The 18,868-nt window shown below is 45.0% G+C and overlaps 1 protein-coding gene across 9 annotated transcripts in view; it reads right to left on the bottom strand.

Annotated features, from left to right (window-relative positions):
• The window catches only part of adgrl2a (adhesion G protein-coupled receptor L2a), an 807,643-nt gene that overhangs the window by 110,603 nt on the left and 678,172 nt on the right, over positions 1–18,868 (bottom strand). For 8 of the 9 annotated variants that reach the window (XM_060830637.1, XM_060830636.1, XM_060830643.1 and 5 more), the window contains 3 exons: positions 8,516–8,619; positions 5,598–5,783; positions 5,343–5,381 (listed from right to left, as the gene is read on the bottom strand). In XM_060830637.1, the coding sequence (XP_060686620.1) occupies positions 5,343–5,381; positions 5,598–5,783; positions 8,516–8,619 (329 nt within the window). The remainder of the gene's footprint in view (positions 1–5,342; positions 5,382–5,597; positions 5,784–8,515; positions 8,620–18,868) is intronic. The other variant, XM_060830641.1, reaches the window with a different exon arrangement.

Here is an 18,868-nt window from a genome sequence, read left to right as displayed (position 1 = left end):
TGCAGACACAGGGAGAATATGCAAACGCCACACAGACAGTCATCCAAGAGGGGAATCAAACCCAGGTCCCCAGCGCTGTGAGGCAGCAGTACAAACCACTGAGCCACTGTGATGATTTGGATTTTTTTTTGTAGAAAGAGTATTGATTATAAACACAGCATGTAAACTTTTATTTTATTTACTCACAAGGTGAGGGTGTCGCTGGCTAGGCCAGCATTTATAGTCCATCCCTAATTGCCCCAGAGGGCAATTAAGAATCAACCACATTGCTGTGGGTTTGGAGTCACAGGTAGGCCAGACCAGGTAAGGACAGCAGATTTCCTTCCCTAAAGGATATTAGTGAATCAGATGGGCTTTTCCAATGATCAGCAATGGATTCACGGCAATCATTAGACTCTTATTTCCATGTTGAATTCAAATTCCACCATCTAGTGCAGCACGATTTGAACCCGGATCCCCAGAACATTATTGGGATCTCTGGATTAACAATCCAGCAATAATAAATCAAACAGGATCATGGTGGATCTGATCATTCTCAACACCATTGTCTTGCCTTTTCCCTATAACCCTTGATACCCTGACTGATTAAAAATCTATCTCAGATGTGAATGTACTTAATGACCTGGCTTCGACTGCCCTCTGTGAAGAAGAATTCCACAAGATTTAACTCCCTATCAGAGAATGGGTGAACCCTTAATCCGTGGTTATGGGAATGGCACGGCTTTCCACTTCCGATGGGACGAACCCAAGCTGTTTTGATATGATCCCAGTTGGAAAGATAGTGGGTGGGAATAGGTTCTTGCCTCTGTGTGGTCAACGATGGTCAAGTGAGGTCCCCACCCATCACGGCTATTAAAGCAACTGGAATCAACTTCACGGACAAGTGGAAGAGCTTTCAGACAGATCCATAGTATAACTCTTGGGGCAAGGTGGAAGTGTCCATACTTTTAAGCTAGGAGAGCCAGGTTCAAGTCTGACCCACTCCAGAGCTGTGTTGTAACAGGGTGATTTGAAAATATCTGGGCAGAAAAGGTGTGAGACTCTTGTGGTGCTTACCTCTAAGTCCGAGGCCAGGATTCAAGTTTGAGGTGTGTAATGACAGATTAATGAAGAAAACATCTACAACTATTCATTGAATATGGATTCAGAGTGGAATGAACTCAATGATGGACCGAATAGCCTTTTGTCTCACTTCTAATTTTTGCTCTTCTGGTTAAACAAAGGGGCCTTTGATAAGGTCAGAACCCTTAGTACACACGATCGAAAGGAGGAAGATATGTCTGGCTGTCGGTCATTATGGTTCAGGTTAAGGTGCCTTGGTGAAACATGCAGAATGATCAGTCCTTTCATAAGGGTAGTAATCATTAGAAATCAAACAATATTACTGAGGCACAAGTATAGCAGCAGCACTTGACAATGTGATTTATGAGAGACGGACAAGAAAGGTAATGGAATTTTCCTTTTCTGTTCTGGAACATTCTACAATTCAGCCACAGTGCAGGCCAGGGCACAAAATGGAGGAAGGGTGGGGGAGGTGCAGCGTCAAAATCTTTTCTGATTCATGATTCCCTTTCAAGTTATGGTTTTCTGAACTTACTTCTTCCTGTCTAGGGACCTCTTACAAATATAGATATACAGTCCCAGGGACACCATGCAATTATTGATACAACTGCCACAGGCCTAATTCATCTGGTTGAAATTATTGGCATCAGTTCAACTTCAGACAACACTGCAGACAGCTGGTCTGTTTTTATTGGGAGTCAGCAATGGGCAAAGGCCCAATAGCCAGCCAATAAATAGTCGTATCTGATCTGACACTCAGACTGTCTCCCCCTCACCTTGGGGATTTCCTCTTGAACTCCTTTTGACAACCAAGAAATACCACACTTCAGCGTGGCCGTTAATTCACTTCCATTTGACAAGCCAGAAGTTAAATACAGTAACACATGCGGCAAGGATATCATATCCGGCTATTTCCTCACCCCCAATAATGCAGCACTGTTGATGATGGAGTGTGTGTCAGACTAACATTAATAACACATATCCCTTTTTTTCCCATCAGATGTGGGTGTGACTGGCTGGGTTATAAAGTCCCTACATTGGGGAAGCAGGCCATTCAGCTCATCGAGTTCACCCCACCCCTCCAAAGAGCATCCCATCCATCCCCCTCCACCACCTTATCCCTGTTGCCCTGCATTCCCCACGGCTAATCCACTTGCCTGCATATTCCCGAACACTATGGAGCAATTTAGCACGGCCAATCCACCCTAATCTGCACGTCTTTGGGCTGAGGGAGGAAACCGGAGCACCCAGAGGAAACACACGCAGACGCGGGGAGAATGTGCAAACTCCTCCCAGACAGCCACCTGAGGGTGCTACTGCAAAGGTTCACTGGGATTGATTCTGAGGATGAGAGGGTTGATGTGGAGTAAACTGGGTCGATTTTCACTGGAGTTTAGAAGAATGAAAAAAAGGTGGAGCATGCTCAAGACAGAAGATATAGGAGCAGAATCAGGCCATTCAGCCACATCAAGGCTGCTCTGCCATTTGACCGTGGCTGATATGTTTCTCAACCCCATTCTCCTGCCTGCTGCCATAATCCCTAAACCCAATACTAATTGAGAACCTATCTATCTCCGTCTCAAATACACTCAGTGACTTGGCCTGCACAGTCCTCTGTGGCGATGAGTCCCACAGATTTGTCACCCTCTGGCTGAAGAAATTCTTCCTTATCTCAGTTCTAAGGGTTGTCCTTTCACTCTGAGGCTGTGTCCTCAGGTCCGAGTCTCTCTTACGAGTGGAAACATGTTCTCCATGTCCACTCTATCCAGGTCTCTCAGCGTTCTATAAATTTCGATCCGATCCCAATATCCTTCTAAACTCCACTGAGTACAGACCTCAACCTCTCCTCATATGACAAGCCCTTCATACCCGGCATCAAACTTATAAACCTCCTCTGGACCCCCTCCAAGGCAAGCATATCCATCCTTAAAAATGGACCTTGGTCTACTTCCACTCATAGTTCATATGTTCTCAGGTTAAGGCTAAGAAAGTTGTTATAATTTTTGAAAATAGGAGCAGCAGTAGGCCATTCAGCCCTTCTAACATGCTCTACCATTCAATATGATCCTGGACGTTCCCTTCACACAACTCATCATGCAAGGTGCATGGAAAGTGTTTGCACTTACTATGTTTAAAGGATCAGTTTGAGCTCCCAGAGTTAAATCAGTGAACTCTCAGTGTATACTGCAGCCACGAGAAGACACAAGTTCATTTACGATGTAACAGGGGACACATTTCACAGTTTCAGGGTTTCTTTTGGACAAAAACTGAAATGAAATAGGGTCAGCTGGTAGCCTGGATGGAGACAGCGACACAGGGATCAGTGAGCGCTGTAACTGCCAGTGACACATTTTGGATTAAACATTAAGCCAAAGTTTTTGGTAGATGTTGAAATATCACAAGGAACAAGTCACAAGAGAGAAGCACCTTGTACTGCAAATTGCGGGCAACAATTGTTTATTTTCTCTTTTACTGCTGTTGCCAAAAGTAGATAACTGGATCTTCATATGATGGATGATCCAAACTGGCTGTCCCCATTGAGCTCCTTAACGATAGTGATATAATGTAAACTAATGAAGAAATCTCTTTATGATTGCATGACAATAAATGTACATGCAAGATGCACTTATAAGCTTGCTTAAAAATAGCCGTTATTACCTTAATCAGGAGGGAGGCCTAGTGGTCTTATCACTAGTCTGTTAATTCAATGGTCCAGGTAATGTCCTGAGGACCTGGTTTCAAATCCTACAACAGCAAAATGATGGCATTTGGATTGAATAAAACCCTGGAATTAAGAGGCTAACAATGATCATGAAACTGTTGTCAACTGTTGGGAAGTCCCACCTGGTTCACGAGAATCCTATCTGGAAGAAAGTCTGCCATTTTCACCTGGTCTGGTCTACATGTGACTCCAGACCCACAGCAATGTGGCTGAATCTCAACTGCCCTCTAGATAATTAGTGACAGGTAATAAACTCTGGCTTAATTGGCAATGCCCTCATCCTGTGAATGAATAACAAAAATAAAACTGATGCATTGTACCACCTTGCGATTCATGTCCACACTACATGCTGATTTTAAAAAAAAGTTCTCATTTTTAAAAAAAAAATCTTTCACGGGATGTGGGCTAGGTCAACTTTATTATCCATCCCTTGTTGCCCACAGGGCAGTAAAAAGTCAACCATATTGCTGTGGGTCTAGAGTCATGTGTAGGCCAGACCAGGTAAGAATGGCAGTTTCCTTCCCGAAAGGACATTAGTGAACCAGATGGGTTTTTTTACCCCTGACAACTGATCCATTGGTAGATGGGAGCTCAAATTGAGGAACTGTTTTCAAGATGATAAAAGGTGTGGATCAAAGAGACGTGGAGCCGATTCTCCCTCTTGTGGGGCGTTCTAGGACGAGAGGCCACAGTCTTAGGGTAAGGGATAGCAAATTTAAAACAGAGTTGAGAAGAAACTACTTCTCCTAAAAGGTTGAGAATCTGTGGAATTCGCTACCCCAATGGGCAGTGGATGCTGGGACAGTGAGTAAGGAGGAGTTAGACAGATTTGTAATTGGTAATGGGTTGGAGGGACATAGAGAGAAGGCAGGATAATGAGGATGAGGAGCATATCAGCCATGATCAAATGGCGGAGCAGACTCGATGGGCCACATGGCCCAATTCTGTCCCTACATCGTATGAACGTATGGTCATTATTAGACTCAATTCCAGATTCTTAGTGAATTCAAATCCTCCCACCTGCCATGACAGGGTTTGGACCTGGGTACCGAGAACATTATGTGGGTCCCCAGATTAATAGCAACAACACCACTAGGCCTCGCCTTCCCCTTTGTTGATAATTACTTTACCACAGACTGCTGCAAGTTAGATGCACTTCAAGAAAGAATTGGCTTTCCTCACACAGAGTCAAAATTGCTGTGATGTAGAACTGACGCTCGAAGCTTTCCCAAGCTGCACTGAGGGCAGACGGCCTCAGCTCAGGAACACATAAGGCATCAGCGTGAATCACAGTGAACGAAACACAGAGCAAGCAGAAAGAAAGCTCACCAGAGGATCTTGGTTCTTGCGTAGTTTGAGAAGAAAACGGTATTTGTACCTTCGGGGGGGGGGTGGTGGAGGTGTGGGTGAGGGGGAGAGAAATGGTGGGCCGCATTGCAAGGCAGAGAGTCTTCATGCAACACATTTGCAAAGCAGGGAGGAGGAGTCTCGAGGGAAGGGGCGGAGTGTTGCTTGTGCAAGCTCAACAAAAGCAAAAGCAACATCACAGTGGAGTTACCTTAATATACGCCCGACAAGTCCTCTCTCTTTTTTGGAGCTTTTCCAACGATAGGAGAGACAGAATTCAACACAGAAAAGAAACAACACAGAAAGGATTAGTAGGGAAAAGAGGATAGCAGAACCTCTCCAATTGTCCCTGCTTCCCCCATGCCACAGTGTCTCAGGCGTGCATCAGGAAAAGCAGGTATCTCTTGCTACCAACAAATGGAACGCGATACGATCGAAGGTGCTACTCCAGTGTCATTGACCTTACCTTATTGAAACTGCGACCCACGGTGTCTTTCTCACTGGGTCGTAGCTCCTGGAGCTGGGCATCCAAAATGTCGACGAGCTGTTCCATCAGCCTGATTGAGGAGCTGACGTCGCCTGCGTAGATGGGTCCCCTGGTGTGCTTGGCCAATTCATTTGCCAGATTGGCGGCGTTTTCCCCACTCCGGATCTGTAATCATGGATTTACACACGCTCAGCGGGGTCTCTCAATCGTGACCAAAAGCATCCCAACACACAAGTTAGGAGTGCGCCCCTCGGCTCTGTCATTTAATACAGTCATGGCTGATCTGACTACTCCACATTCTCGGGTCCACACCCCACCCCTGATAAACTTTCACTGGTTGGGTGCACGGCTCAGACCATTGTGGAAGCTAACCTCCTATCCATGGACTCCATTTACCCTTCTCGTTGCTGTGGAAAGGCTACCAACATCATCAAAGACCCCTCCCATCCTGGTAATGCTCTCTTCCAACCTCTTCCAACAGGTCGGAGATACAAAAGCTTGGACACACGTACCAACACGTTCAAGACCAACTTCTTCCTTGCCGTTATCAGATGCTGAATGGACCTCTCAAATTTCAAATAATCCTGCTTTGTGCCCCTCCTGTGTAGCTGTAACAGTGTATGCCTCACTCTGTCTAAGCACCCTATGACCTGCTTATCCTGCTGGCAAAACAAAACTATTCACTGTACTTCGGTACATGTGATAACAATAAGTCAAATCAAGTCCCATTTGCATAATATAGAATCTATCTATCTCTGCCTTCAGGATATCCAAGGGCTCTGCCTCCACCAACTTTCAAGCAAAGAGTTCCCAAGACTGGCCACTGTCTAAGAGTGAATATCCCTGCTCCTCTCACTCTGAAGCTCCCTTACAGCATGTCCCTATGCCCCATGAGGTGTTGTGATCTAAATGGACAGCAGCAAGCACAGATCCTAATTCATAGAGACCTGAACCTGCCTGAGTGACACACAGTAGCTGGGAGGGGCTCTGCAGGAGGGCACTATTGCGGTCACACATTTGTTCTGCTTCTCCATTTCGGATACAGCTTCCTCTCCACAGATGCTGCCAGACCTGCTGAGTTTCTCCAACATTCTCTGTGCTTGCTTCAGATTTCCAGCATCCACACTATTTTGTTTTTGAAGATATAATGGGATTAGAGGCAGTCCAGAGAAGTTTCTCTGGGTTGAGACAGATATGGAGGGATTGTCTTATTAGGGAGGACAAGTAGGTTAGGCCATTACTCATTGCAATGGAGAAGAATGAAAGATGACCTTGCGGCAAATACAAGGTTCTTAGTGGGGCTTGACAGGGTAGATGCAGAAAGGTTAGACCATAAGACCATAAGACATAGGAGTGGAAGTAAGGCCATTTGGCCCATCGAGTCCACTCCACCATTCAATCATGGCTGATGGGCATTTCAACTCCACTTACCAGCATTCTCCCCGTAGCTGGTAAGTAGAGGGTTGTTTCCCTTGTGGGTGAGTTTGGGATCGGGCGCATCTCCTAAGAATAAGGGGTTGTCCCTTTAATACAGATGGAGAATAATGACTTTTCACAGAAGGTAGTAGATCTATGGACTTATTTAGCACAGAGATCCGTCGAAGGCTGTATATTCAAGGCTGAAATAGACAAATCTTTAATCAGTCAGGGAATTTCGAGTTTGTGTGAAAAGGCAGGAGAGAAGGCTGAAGGAGGATCAGATCAGCCATGATCAGCCATGATCAGCCATGATCAGCCATGATCAGCCATGATCAGCCATGATCAGCCATGATCAGCCATGACCTCTCTAACAGGTAGAGAGATTTGATGAGCTGAATGGTCTACATCTGTTCCTATGGGTCTTATGAAGTTACCACTCCAAAATGACAACAGTTTGGGAAACTGGTCTGTCTGGAAACAATGAACACATTGTGAGTCCAATAAGAATATTGGGAACATGCATCTGAAATTAGCTAAATGGCAAAAATTTGAATGCAAGGCTTTCCTGTGTTAAAGTCCACTTCTGTACATTGTTGGGCTGTTGTATCTTTAGCACCTTCCAGCTCGGCTATCAATTGTGTAATCTGGACCTTTGTATGAACAGAAAGCCTGAAAGGCTAGAGATCTCAGATTTGCAAATGTTTAATACAGTTGAATTGAATTTCACATTCCCGACACATGAACAGACGCACACACCATTTAAATTAAGACTAGCATCTCAATTAAAATGGCATCTGACACAAGTTGAGAATTTTATATGAAAAGATCATCATCAGCAACTGGCTGACTGAGCACCACTGGCGGAATAAATAATTTGGACATTTTTTCACCCATTTTTTTGCTCCGTGCAAATGTAGAATTTCAAAACTAAATCACCCAGCGACTGATAGAGAGACGCAAATCTATTTAAAATTGCCTTTACTTGGCTCTGCCATAAGGTAATCAGGGATGCTACACAAATACTCTTTAAATTCCCAATTATCTCCCTGTGCTAGCCCACAAGAAAACTAATATGTCTATCATTTCACAAGCCACAAATTGGTCGTCAAGGGTAACCAGACTGGAAGGTCAAGGCTCCACAACGTAAAGTTCAAAGGCCACCTGGCTCCTGAGGATAATTGCCCGCAATGCCTATTAGATCCTTTGAAACAGTAAACTTTGTCTTCTTAAAGCCCCGATGATGAGAATATATAATGACTACGCACGCAAGTTATCCTTTGAGGTCATTGTACCTGCGAGGTATAAGTTTGGAAAGTCTTTAAAGAAGGCATTGAGCTGGCACAGGGGGAGGATGTGTTGGGAGAGAGAGAAGAAGAAACGACGCATTTAGCGAGTTATATCTCCAAACTGAATTCTCGGCACTCGGTTTTAATTTCTGGTGGTTGGCATTTAAACAAAATAAAACTGCACAAACAAACCTTCAGTGCCACTTGGTTCACCCAGTGTGATGTACAGTTGCTAAGATCAGGACCCTTAGGGTTCCACAATCCCGTAGAAACCATACAGAGATAAGAGGCAGTGCCTACAAGAGATGAAGCAGAACAAATTAGATAAACTTTCAAAGCATCTTCCCGTGCATATAAAACACCAACGGCACAAAAATAGTGGTTTAGTCATCGCAGTTAGTCACTGCTGATTTCTGTACCATACACCACCTCTGGCTAGCCACTGACCCAGACAAACGCCCACTATTTAGGAAAAGCCAACAGCTCGCTATCTAAATCTTCTCCCTCAGTTATAACTCATCCAGTCCACTTTTTGAAGATTTCTGCCACTTTAAAATAAAGGCTATAAAAGCAATCAAGTGCCCAGAAATACCTCACCTCTATTTCTCAGCGCTTCTGCCACACAGAATCTCAGACTCCCTCCAGTGTGGAAGCAGGTCATTTGACCCAACAAGTCTACACCGACCCTCTGAAGAGCGTCCCACCCAGACCCACCCCTCCATCCTATCCTTGTAAACCTGCATTTCCCATTGCTAACCCACCTATATCCCTGGACACTATGGGGCAATTTTAGCATGGTCAATCCCCCCTAAACTACACAATCCTGGACAGAGAGTGGTAGACGTTTGGAACACAAATGACTTTGCAGAGCACGAATTGTTCTGTTGTGGAAGACATTGCAGTCGGTTTTAAAATTCTAGGTCTCCAAAGTCAACATTGCCAGCTAGACTTGCATTTATTGCTCAGCTGAACAAGGTATGGGATTCATGATTTGGAGATGCCGGTGTTGGACTGGGGTGTACAAAGTTAAAAATCACACAACAGCAGGTTATTGTCCAACAGGGCTCCAAATAAACCGGGTGTTGTGTAATTTTTAACAAGGTATGGAATCTGGAGGAGGCCATTCAGCCCTTCAAATGGTTCCATCATTCTATAAAACCATCATCTACTTCAATCCCATATACCTCAATCACACCTTCCCACAATTTCCTTCCTTCCTTTCAAATTTGCTGACCTCTGCTTTGACTGCACCCTAAATCTGAGAATCAGCAAGCCTCCAAACGTGGGGAATCAAGAAATGTCTCAACTCGATCCCTAAGTGCTGCCTACCTCATTCAGAGACCGTGACCCCATGAACAAGCATCCCAGTGTTCTAGAAATCCCGGATACAGAAGGACAACAGCAACCCTGTCAAGCATCTCAAGAAATTCCGATGTTTCAATTAGATCACATTTGTATTCTTCCAAATCCAGGAAATATAGAGGAACCTCGATTATTTGGCATTTGATTAACTGAACAAAACTCCTCCCTGCCCCTATCCTTCAGATCATCGAGGTTCCTCTGTTTGTGTTCCCTTAACCAACAGCAGGGAAAAGCTTCATTATAAAACTTCTCACTCCTGCCTCCCATTGTCCTGAGGGGCACAAAGGGTGGATATTGGAAAGATATTTCCTATTGTGGGAAAATCTAAACCCCGAGTCATCGGTTAAAAGTAAAGGGCTGCCTCGTTTAAGACTGGGGTGAGGAAACATTTTTTTCTCTGAGAGTTGAGAGTCTTTGGAATTTCCTTCCTCAAAATCTTTAATATCCTGAAGGCAGAGGTAGATAGATTCTTGATGACCACTGGCAGTGGTGGAGGCTGGTACAATTACAACATTTAAAAGGCATCTGGATGGGTATGGGAAGGGTTTAGAGGGATATGGGTCAAGTGCTGGCAAATGGGACTAGATTAATTTAGGACATGAACAACTTGGACCGAAGGGTTTGTTTCCATGCTGTACATTTCCATGACTCTACCCTGACATACTCATGTAAGATATGATTTGTTGACCAGCACAAAAAACAATATTTTTCACTGAACCTTAGGACATGTGGCAATAATAAATCAAATCATATGAATTCCTTTAGTGGTAAGATAGGAATTCATTTGATTTGATTTATTTTTGGGGTAATAGAACAAAGTGCAGAATATAGTGATATAGCTACAGAGAAGGTGCAGAAAAAAATCTACTCTAATGTATAAGAGATCTGTTCATAAATCTGATAACAGCGGGGAAGAAGCTGTTCTGAAATCTATTGATTTGTGTTTTCAAACTTTTGTATCTTCAGTGAAATAACTGGGTTTTTGCAACATTCTGACATTTCCAAGGTCACTTTTACTGTTACAGGGCTTTTCAAAGTCCAGATTTCCTAAAGATAAATTCAAATGCAGGTTTCAAAGTTGATCCAACACCTTCCGTAATTGCATTATGCTCCTTGGATGCAGGTAATCCACTTCAATACAAAAAGTAAGCCAAGTACTTCACAGCCAATAACATATTTATGAAACCAAAACAGAAGTTGCTGGACTAGCTCCGCACGTCTGGCAGCATCTATCAGAGATAACATTTTGGGTCCGACACCCCTTCCTCAGAACATACGTGCGAAATCGAGCCACTGTTGCAATGCTGCTGCCATATTTTAGCAGGTAAATGCAGCAGACATGTTGTGCACAGCAAGATCCCATAAAGAGTACTAAATGATCAGATGCTCTGGCATTGCTGATATGCTAGGATGCCTCTTGAGAAGACTCTGGAAATATATGAACATTGGGAGTAAAAGATAAAGTCACCATAGTTCTGCATTCTCTCATCATGGAGAGGCTATTGCACGGTCATCATGCCTCAGACAAAGGGAGAGGTTGAGCAGGCAAGTCCCTTGTGGTAACCCTCAGTCTGTGTGGGAATTGAACCCATGCTATTAGCTTCATTCCGCATTACAAACAGCTAACAGCCAACTGAGTCAACTGACCCCAATTTTGCCAAGTTACATCAAGAACAGTCATATTTTGAACTGTAACACTTCGGCAAAGTGCTTTTGGATATTTCATGAATAAAGGCACTAGAGGAATACAAGTTGTAGATTGTTAGCTCATACACTGGGCGAGTTATGCCATCCCCTCTCACCTTGTTTAGTCAGATAACGAACGACACTGACTCCCCAAATATAACACATGATCAAATAGTCAGAAATCAAAGACTTTACAACAGACTTGTCAACCATCGTGAGTTACTGTGCCCAGACTTGTCATGGGTATTATCTTTGCAGATTTGCTACTGCACACATATGTCCCCTATCTCAACAGAGGTGCTGTATGCCTCACCTAAACGTGGGGACTGAATCGTAACTGCATTTCTCAGTCTGAATGTCCCTGACTCTAACTGAGCACCATCGGAAGTTGCACTTGTTTAGCTCATTATAATACCATGAGAGATCAACAATGTTTCATTTTGTTTTTAAAGACTGTTTTGTTGGAATTTCACCTATTGTATCACTCAATGCATTCAGGAGGGGACTGGGAGATTATTAGGATTGAAATAATTTGCAAGGATGGGGGGTAAAAAGCAGGAGATTGGTATCGCTTCAAGATACTCACTTCATGATGGGCTGAATGGCTTCCTGTGTCATAGCATTTCTGTGTCATAGCATTTCTGTGTCCATCCTAACTAGAACAGATGCTCTAAGAGCAGTTCAAATATTATGTACAGCACTGCTGGAGAGGCAGTGACTACCGTGTTGAAATAGGATTTTTTTGGACGAATAATTGGAGTTGGAGATTGTAAAATACAATCCATGATCCCAAGGATTGCACTTGGATGCATTCCACATTGATCTCCGAGCGTGAAAATGCTTCTTTGTGCTTACTGTGGTCGAATTCTGTCCGGCACCATATCTCCATGAGCTTACTGCTACCTCCCACTGCTAAGCTCTTGTGATCAGCCTCATGCATGTCAGACACTCTCAGTCATGTGCAGCGTAAAGGCTGGATTGGGCCTGTTGTGCTGAATATTCTGTTTGCCACGCTGTCAAAGCTAAGCAACAGAAGAACCACAATCAACAGCAGTAGATTGGGAGGGTTGTATTTCAGCTCTACGTTTAAAACTTATTTCACAGGTGTCTCTGGCACCATATATTGCCTGTCTGCAATCAACCTTGAGAAGATTGTAATGGTGGCAGCCATCTTTAATTGCCACAGTCCTTGTAGTTTCTGTAGCGAGATCGGAGAGACACAGCAGAGAGAGAGAGAGAGTGAGAGAGTGAGAGAAAGAGAGAGAAAGACTTGACACTTTACGACAATGGAGGCATGGTGGTTCAGTAGTTATCTTCGAGTAAAAAATGAGGTCTGCAGATGCTGGAGATCACAGCTGCAAATGTGTTGCTGGTCAAAGCACAGCAGGTTAGGCAGCATCTCAGGAATAGAGAATTCGACGTTTCGAGCATAAGCCCTTCATCAGGAATAAGAGAGAGAGAGCCAAGCAGGCTGAGATAAAAGGTAGGGAGGAGGGACTAGGGGGAGGGGCGATGGAGGTGGGATAGGTGGAAGGAGGTCAAGGTGAGGGTGATAGGCCGGAGTGGGGTGGGGGCGGAGAGGTCAGGAAGAGGATTGCAGGTTAGGAGGGCGGTGCTGAGTTGAGGGAACCGACTGAGACAAGGTGGGGGGAGGGGAAATGAGGAAGCTGGAGAAATCTGAATTCATACCTTGTGGTTGGAGGGTTCCCAGGCGGAAGATGAGGCGCTCCTCCTCCAGCCGTCGTGTAGTTGTGTTCTGCCGGTGGAGGAGTCCAAGGACCTGCATGTCCTCGGTGGAGTGGGAGGGGGAGTTAAAGTGTTGAGCCACGGGGTGATTGGGTTGGTTGGTTCGGGCGGCCCAGAGGTGTTCTCTGAAGCGTTCCGCAAGTAAGCGGCCTGTCTCACCAATATAGAGGAGGCCACATCGGGTGCAGCGGATGCAATAGATGATGTGTGTGGAGGTACAGGTGAACTTGTGGCGGATATGGAAGGATCCCTTGGGGCCTTGGAGGGAAGTGAGTGTGGAGGTGTGGGCGCAAGTTTTACATTTCCTGCGGTTGCAGGGGAAGGTGCCGGGGGTGGAGGTTGGGTTGGTGGGGGGTGTGGATCTGACAAGGGAGTCACGAAGGGAGTGGTCCTTGCGGAACGCTGATAGGGGAGGGGAGGGAAATATATCCTTGGTGGTGGGGTCCGTTTGGAGGTGGCGGAAATGGCGGCGGATAATACGTTGTGCGGAAATGGCGGCGGATAATACGTTGAGTAGTTAGCACTGCTGCCTCACAGCACAAAGGACCTGGATTTGATTCCAGCCTCAAGTGACTGTCTGTGAGGAGTTTGCACATTCTTCCCGTGTCTGCATGGATTTCCTCCTCGTGCTCCAGTTTCCTCCCACAGTTCAAAGATGTGCAGGTTAGGTTGATTCTCCATGCTAAATTGCCCATAGTGTCCAGGGACATGCAGGTTAGATGGATCAGTCATGGGAATTGCAAGGTTACAAGAATAGGGTGCATCTGATTGGGATGCTCTTCAGTTCGTCGGTGTTCTTCAGATGGTCGGTGTGGACTCCATGGGCTGAATAGCGGCTTCCACACTTCAGGGATGCAATGCGATGAGGAGGAGTTTCTTCCCTCAGAGGGTTATTAAATCTGTTACAATCTTCACCACAGAGGGATGTTGAGGCTGGGTTGTTCAGTATATTCAAAGCTGACATAGATTCCTCACCAAGAGGGGGATCATGGGTTATGGAGAAAAGGCAGGAACGTGGAGTTGAGGATTATCAGTTCAGCCCATGGTCTTGTTGTTGGAGCAGACTCACTGGGCTGAATGGCCTAGCTCTGGCTCTTGTGTCTTCCAGTCTAAATTTGGATCCATTCAATGGAACTTGGAAAATCAGGGGGCAATTGAAGATGCTGGTGACAGACTCCACTGTGCCTGGGCGAAAATGAGTACTGCAGATGCTGGAGATTAGAGTCAAGAGTGTGGTGCTGGAAAAGCACAGCAGGTCAGGCAGCGTCCGAGGAGCAGGAGAATTGGCGTTTCGGGCAAAAGCCCTTCATCAGGAAGGGCTGATGAAGGGTTTTTGCCTGAAACATCGATTCTCCTGCTCCTCGGATGCTGGCTGACCTGTTGTGCTTTTCCAGCACCTCATTCTTGACTCCACTGTGCCTGGGTAGATTAAGTAACTTGAAGAATTAAAATGAAGGAAGAGGGGTAGAAATAATCTCCTCACAAAGTGGACGGTCACAATGCAAAAATTCTCTGCCACAACCCTGTTGCTGAAGCAGAGTCTATTACGTCATTGGAAAGGGATTTATGAATGCTTATTTGAAAGAAAGTATTAATGGTTATGGGGAATGATGAGCAGAGGAAGGTTGGACAAGGTGATTGAGGAATGACTTGCTGGGCCACACAAACTCTGAGAGAAATTTTCCGATTCTGGATCCCACTCAGAAGGAACAAGCGAAATTTTAAAAAGCAAAGCTTCATGAAAGGCATAGAAAAAGAATTAATACTCACTTCAGGGTTGCTAAAAGTCTGTTTAATGTGCTTTGTTTAATTTTCTTTCACAACAAAGGGTACTACTAGTCCATTTAATTTGAAATAACAGGGTTGTGTGTGAACATGTTAAAGTACTTGTTAAAAGCACTGTAACATTATTGACAGATGAATCAAGGGGTCAGTGGTCATTTACAAGAAAGACTGAGAATGGTTTCAATAGAACTCTAAATGGCATAACCCTTTGAAGCATTAACATGCAGAGAGGGTACAGGTCCATGGTTACCTGAAAGTGGCACCACAGGTAGGTAAGATGATCAAGAAGGTTTCTGGCATGTGTGCCTTCTTTGCGTATAAAAGCTGCTGCAGGTGTGTAGATCACATTTGGAATATTGTGTACAGTAGTTCTCACATGACCAGAAGGATGTGGAAGCTGTGAAGAAACATTTTACCAGGATGTTTCCTGGGTTGGAAGCTATGAGCTATGAGGAGAGATTGGACAAACTTAGCTTGTTTTCACTTGAATGTGGGAGGCTGAGGGGGTGACTTGATTGATGTTTACAAAATGACGAGAGGCACAGTTAGAATGGATCATCTGAGTTTTTTTAACCCAGGGTAGAAATGTCAATTACCAGTGGGATAGGTTTAAAGTAAAAGGAGATAAGTTTAAAGGAGATGTGAGGCAATTTCTTTATACAGAGGGTGGTAAGTGACTGGAATGCATTGCCAGAGGAGATGGTGGAGATAGGTACAATAGCAACATTTGAGGAAAATCTTGACAGCAGATATCTGATGAGGCAGGAATTAGAAGATTATGGCTAGTGTAAAGGCAGAAGGTTTTTAATGGAGAAAGGCACAGGGTTGGTGGGCCAATGGGATTGCTTTAGTGCAAATGTCATTTAATGAGATGTGGTGGACATCTCTGGAAGAGTCAGCACCCATCAGTAACTGAACTGCATCGCTTGCTCAGGCATTGCAGAGGGCAGTTCATCATCAGTAACATCATGGCAGGAATCTACGTGGGCCAGATTATATTTCCTTCCCTTAGTTTTATTGTCATCTTTACCAAGATTAGATTTCACTTCCAGAAATATTCATCTACGTTCCACCCATTGCCACAGTGAGTTTCATATCCATAGTATCATTTGAGCATTAGCCTGTGGGATGGTTCAGTGGTTAGCACTGATGCCTCACAGCCTGGTTCGATTCCAGCCTTGGGCAACTGTCTGTGTGACGATTACACATTCTCCCCATGTCTGTGTGGGTTTCATCCGGGTGCTCTGGTTTCCTTCAAAGATTAGGGTGGATTGGCCAGGGGAAATGGCTTATGGTGTCCAAGGATGTGCAGGCGAGGGAGGTTAGCCATGGCAACTGAAGGGGTTTAGGAAAGGGGCAGGGCTCTGGATCTCGGTGGGATGCTCTTCGAAGGTTGGGTGTGGATAATGGGTAGAATGGCCTGCTTTTACATTGCAGGGATCCTATGATTCCCATGGTGCTAGAGACTCCCTTATTGGTAGGGATACTCCTTCAGCCCATAAAATAGGAATGCAAATTAATTAAAGTTGACTTCTACATGTGAGACAACAGGAGCAGAAGCCCATTGAGTCAGCTCTGATATTCAATGAGATCATGGTTGATCTGATAACCCCCGTATCCACTTTCCTGTCTTTTCCCCATAACCCTTGATTCCCTCACTGATCAAGAATCTGTCAGTCTCAGCCTTGGACGTATTTACCCAGCCTGCGCAGTAAAGTGTTCCACAGACCAATGAACCTCAGACAAGAAATTCCTCCTTATCTCTTTATTAAACACGTGATCTCATATTCTGAGATTTTGACCTCTGTCCTAGAGTATCACGTAAGGGGAAATAACCTCTCTGCACCTTCCCTCTCAAGACCTCTCAGAATCTGGAATACAGAACAACCTCAATTATCCGAACATCAATTATCCAAATTTAGGATAATACGAACAAGTTCTCAAGGTCACGTGAACACGCTATGCATTATCCGAACAATCCGTTATCCAAACTCTCAGTTATCCGAACAAAATACTCCCCGTCCGTCTTGTTTGGATAATCAAGGTTGTCCTGTATTTGTGCGGCTATTAGGGTCCTGTGCCCACAGCAAGAAAGCAAAAATGTCCCAACATTCTAACTGACTGCCCCCCTAGACATTAACAACTTGTAGATCACATGGTCAGTTGCAACATCCATTAACTATTTCATCCATGCGATAGTATTCAGGGTTTTGAGAAAGTGGACTGATCCATTGAAGTTCCTTGAGGAAGTAAAGTGTTGTGGATGAAGGGAACCTGGTGAGTGAACTGTATTTAGATTTCCAGAAGGTCTTTGATAAGGTAATTGCAGGAAGTAAAAACTCATGGTGACAAAACAACATTTGGGTATGGATTGAAGATTGTTTGGTTAACAGGGCATAGACAGTTGGCACAGGTTGGCACAATACAATGAGTGGGAGAAAGTGATGACTGCAGATGCTGGAGATCAGAGTCGACGATATAGTGCTGGAAAAGCCCAGCAGGTCAGGCAGCATCCGAGGAACAGGAGAATCGATGTTTCGGGCATAAGCCTGTTAAAGCCTGATGAAGGGCTTATGCCCGAAACGTTGATTTTCCTGCTTCTCGGATGCTGCCTGACCTGCTGTGCTTTTCCAGCACCACGCTCTCGACAATGAGTGGTGTGCCACTTAAGTGGAACTTAATCTGTTGACAATTTATGTAACTGATGTAGATGTGGGGACTGAAGGCATGGTTGCCAGATTTGCTGATGATACAAAGATAGGTAAAAAAGTAAATTATGATGAGGTCACCAGGAGATGACAAAAAGACGCAGAATAGGCCAAGTGAGTGAGCAAACAGCTGGCAGGTGGGAAATGCGAAACTGTCCGTTTTGGCAGGAAGATGAAAGGAGCTCTCAACCTCAAATGGCTATTGAGTCACACAGCACAGAGGAGGCCCTTTGGCCAACTGAGTCTGGCCCAGTGATGGTGAAAGCAGAGGCCTTGAATATCTTGACTGCAGAGGTAGATAGATTCTTGGAAGGCAATGGTGGTGGAATAGGTAATCGAGGTAGGTGGAAATACAGGTTTCAAGTTACAATCATATCAACCACTATCTTATTTAATGGCAGAGTGGGCTCCTCCTGTTCTTGACTCACAGCACATTCTCACTAGGTTGGTCAGGCATGCATCATTATGGGATTGTTCTCTTTGTCAGTCATGACTCAGTGAGGAACATCCTTGCCTCTTGAGTGGGATGGTCGTCAGTTCAAGACTCCATTCAAGAGATCGGAACACAAAGTATCAGTTGGCACTCCCAGTGCAGCCCAGAGGGAGGGATGCCCTGCTGAAGGTGCTGCCTTTTAGAGAAACACACACCCCTCCCCCTACCTCGGATAGGTGTAAGACAAATGCAAAGCAAGGATGCTATTCCTGGTGTACTAGCCCATATGTAAGGCTTGCAGATATAAACCCAGGTCCCTCTACTCCTGCAACCACCCTTAGAATTGCACACCCTAATTTGCACTGTCTTCCAATGTCCTTCCCACCAAACTGCATCACCTCACCCTTCTCTGCTGCAAGAAGCAAGCCCACTTCCTGGCAACACTAGTAAACACAGAACATATAATAGTACAGCATAGGAACATCCCTGTGGCCTACCATGTCTGTGCCGACCATGATGTCATTCTTAACTAATCCTACCCACCTGCACATGACCTGTATCCCTCGGCACGGTGGCTCGGTGGTTAGTACTAACGCCTCACAGCAGCAGGGACCTGGGTTCAATTCCACCCTCAGGTGACTGCCGATGTGGAGTTTGCACATTCTCCCCTGTGTCTGTGTTGGTTTCCTCACACAGTTCAAAGATGCACAGATTAGCGTCGGTTGTCCGTGGGACATTACTCATAGTGTCCAGGGATGCGCAGGCTCAGTAGGTTAGCCACGGTAAATGCAGCGTTAAAGGGATGGAGTGGGTCTGGGTGGGATG

This window comes from Hemiscyllium ocellatum, chromosome 9 (assembly GCF_020745735.1).
Source record: "Hemiscyllium ocellatum isolate sHemOce1 chromosome 9, sHemOce1.pat.X.cur, whole genome shotgun sequence".
Lineage (NCBI taxonomy): Eukaryota > Metazoa > Chordata > Chondrichthyes > Orectolobiformes > Hemiscylliidae > Hemiscyllium > Hemiscyllium ocellatum.
Note: the sequence above shows the minus strand (reverse complement) of the source record. Positions and strands in the feature narration are given on the sequence as shown.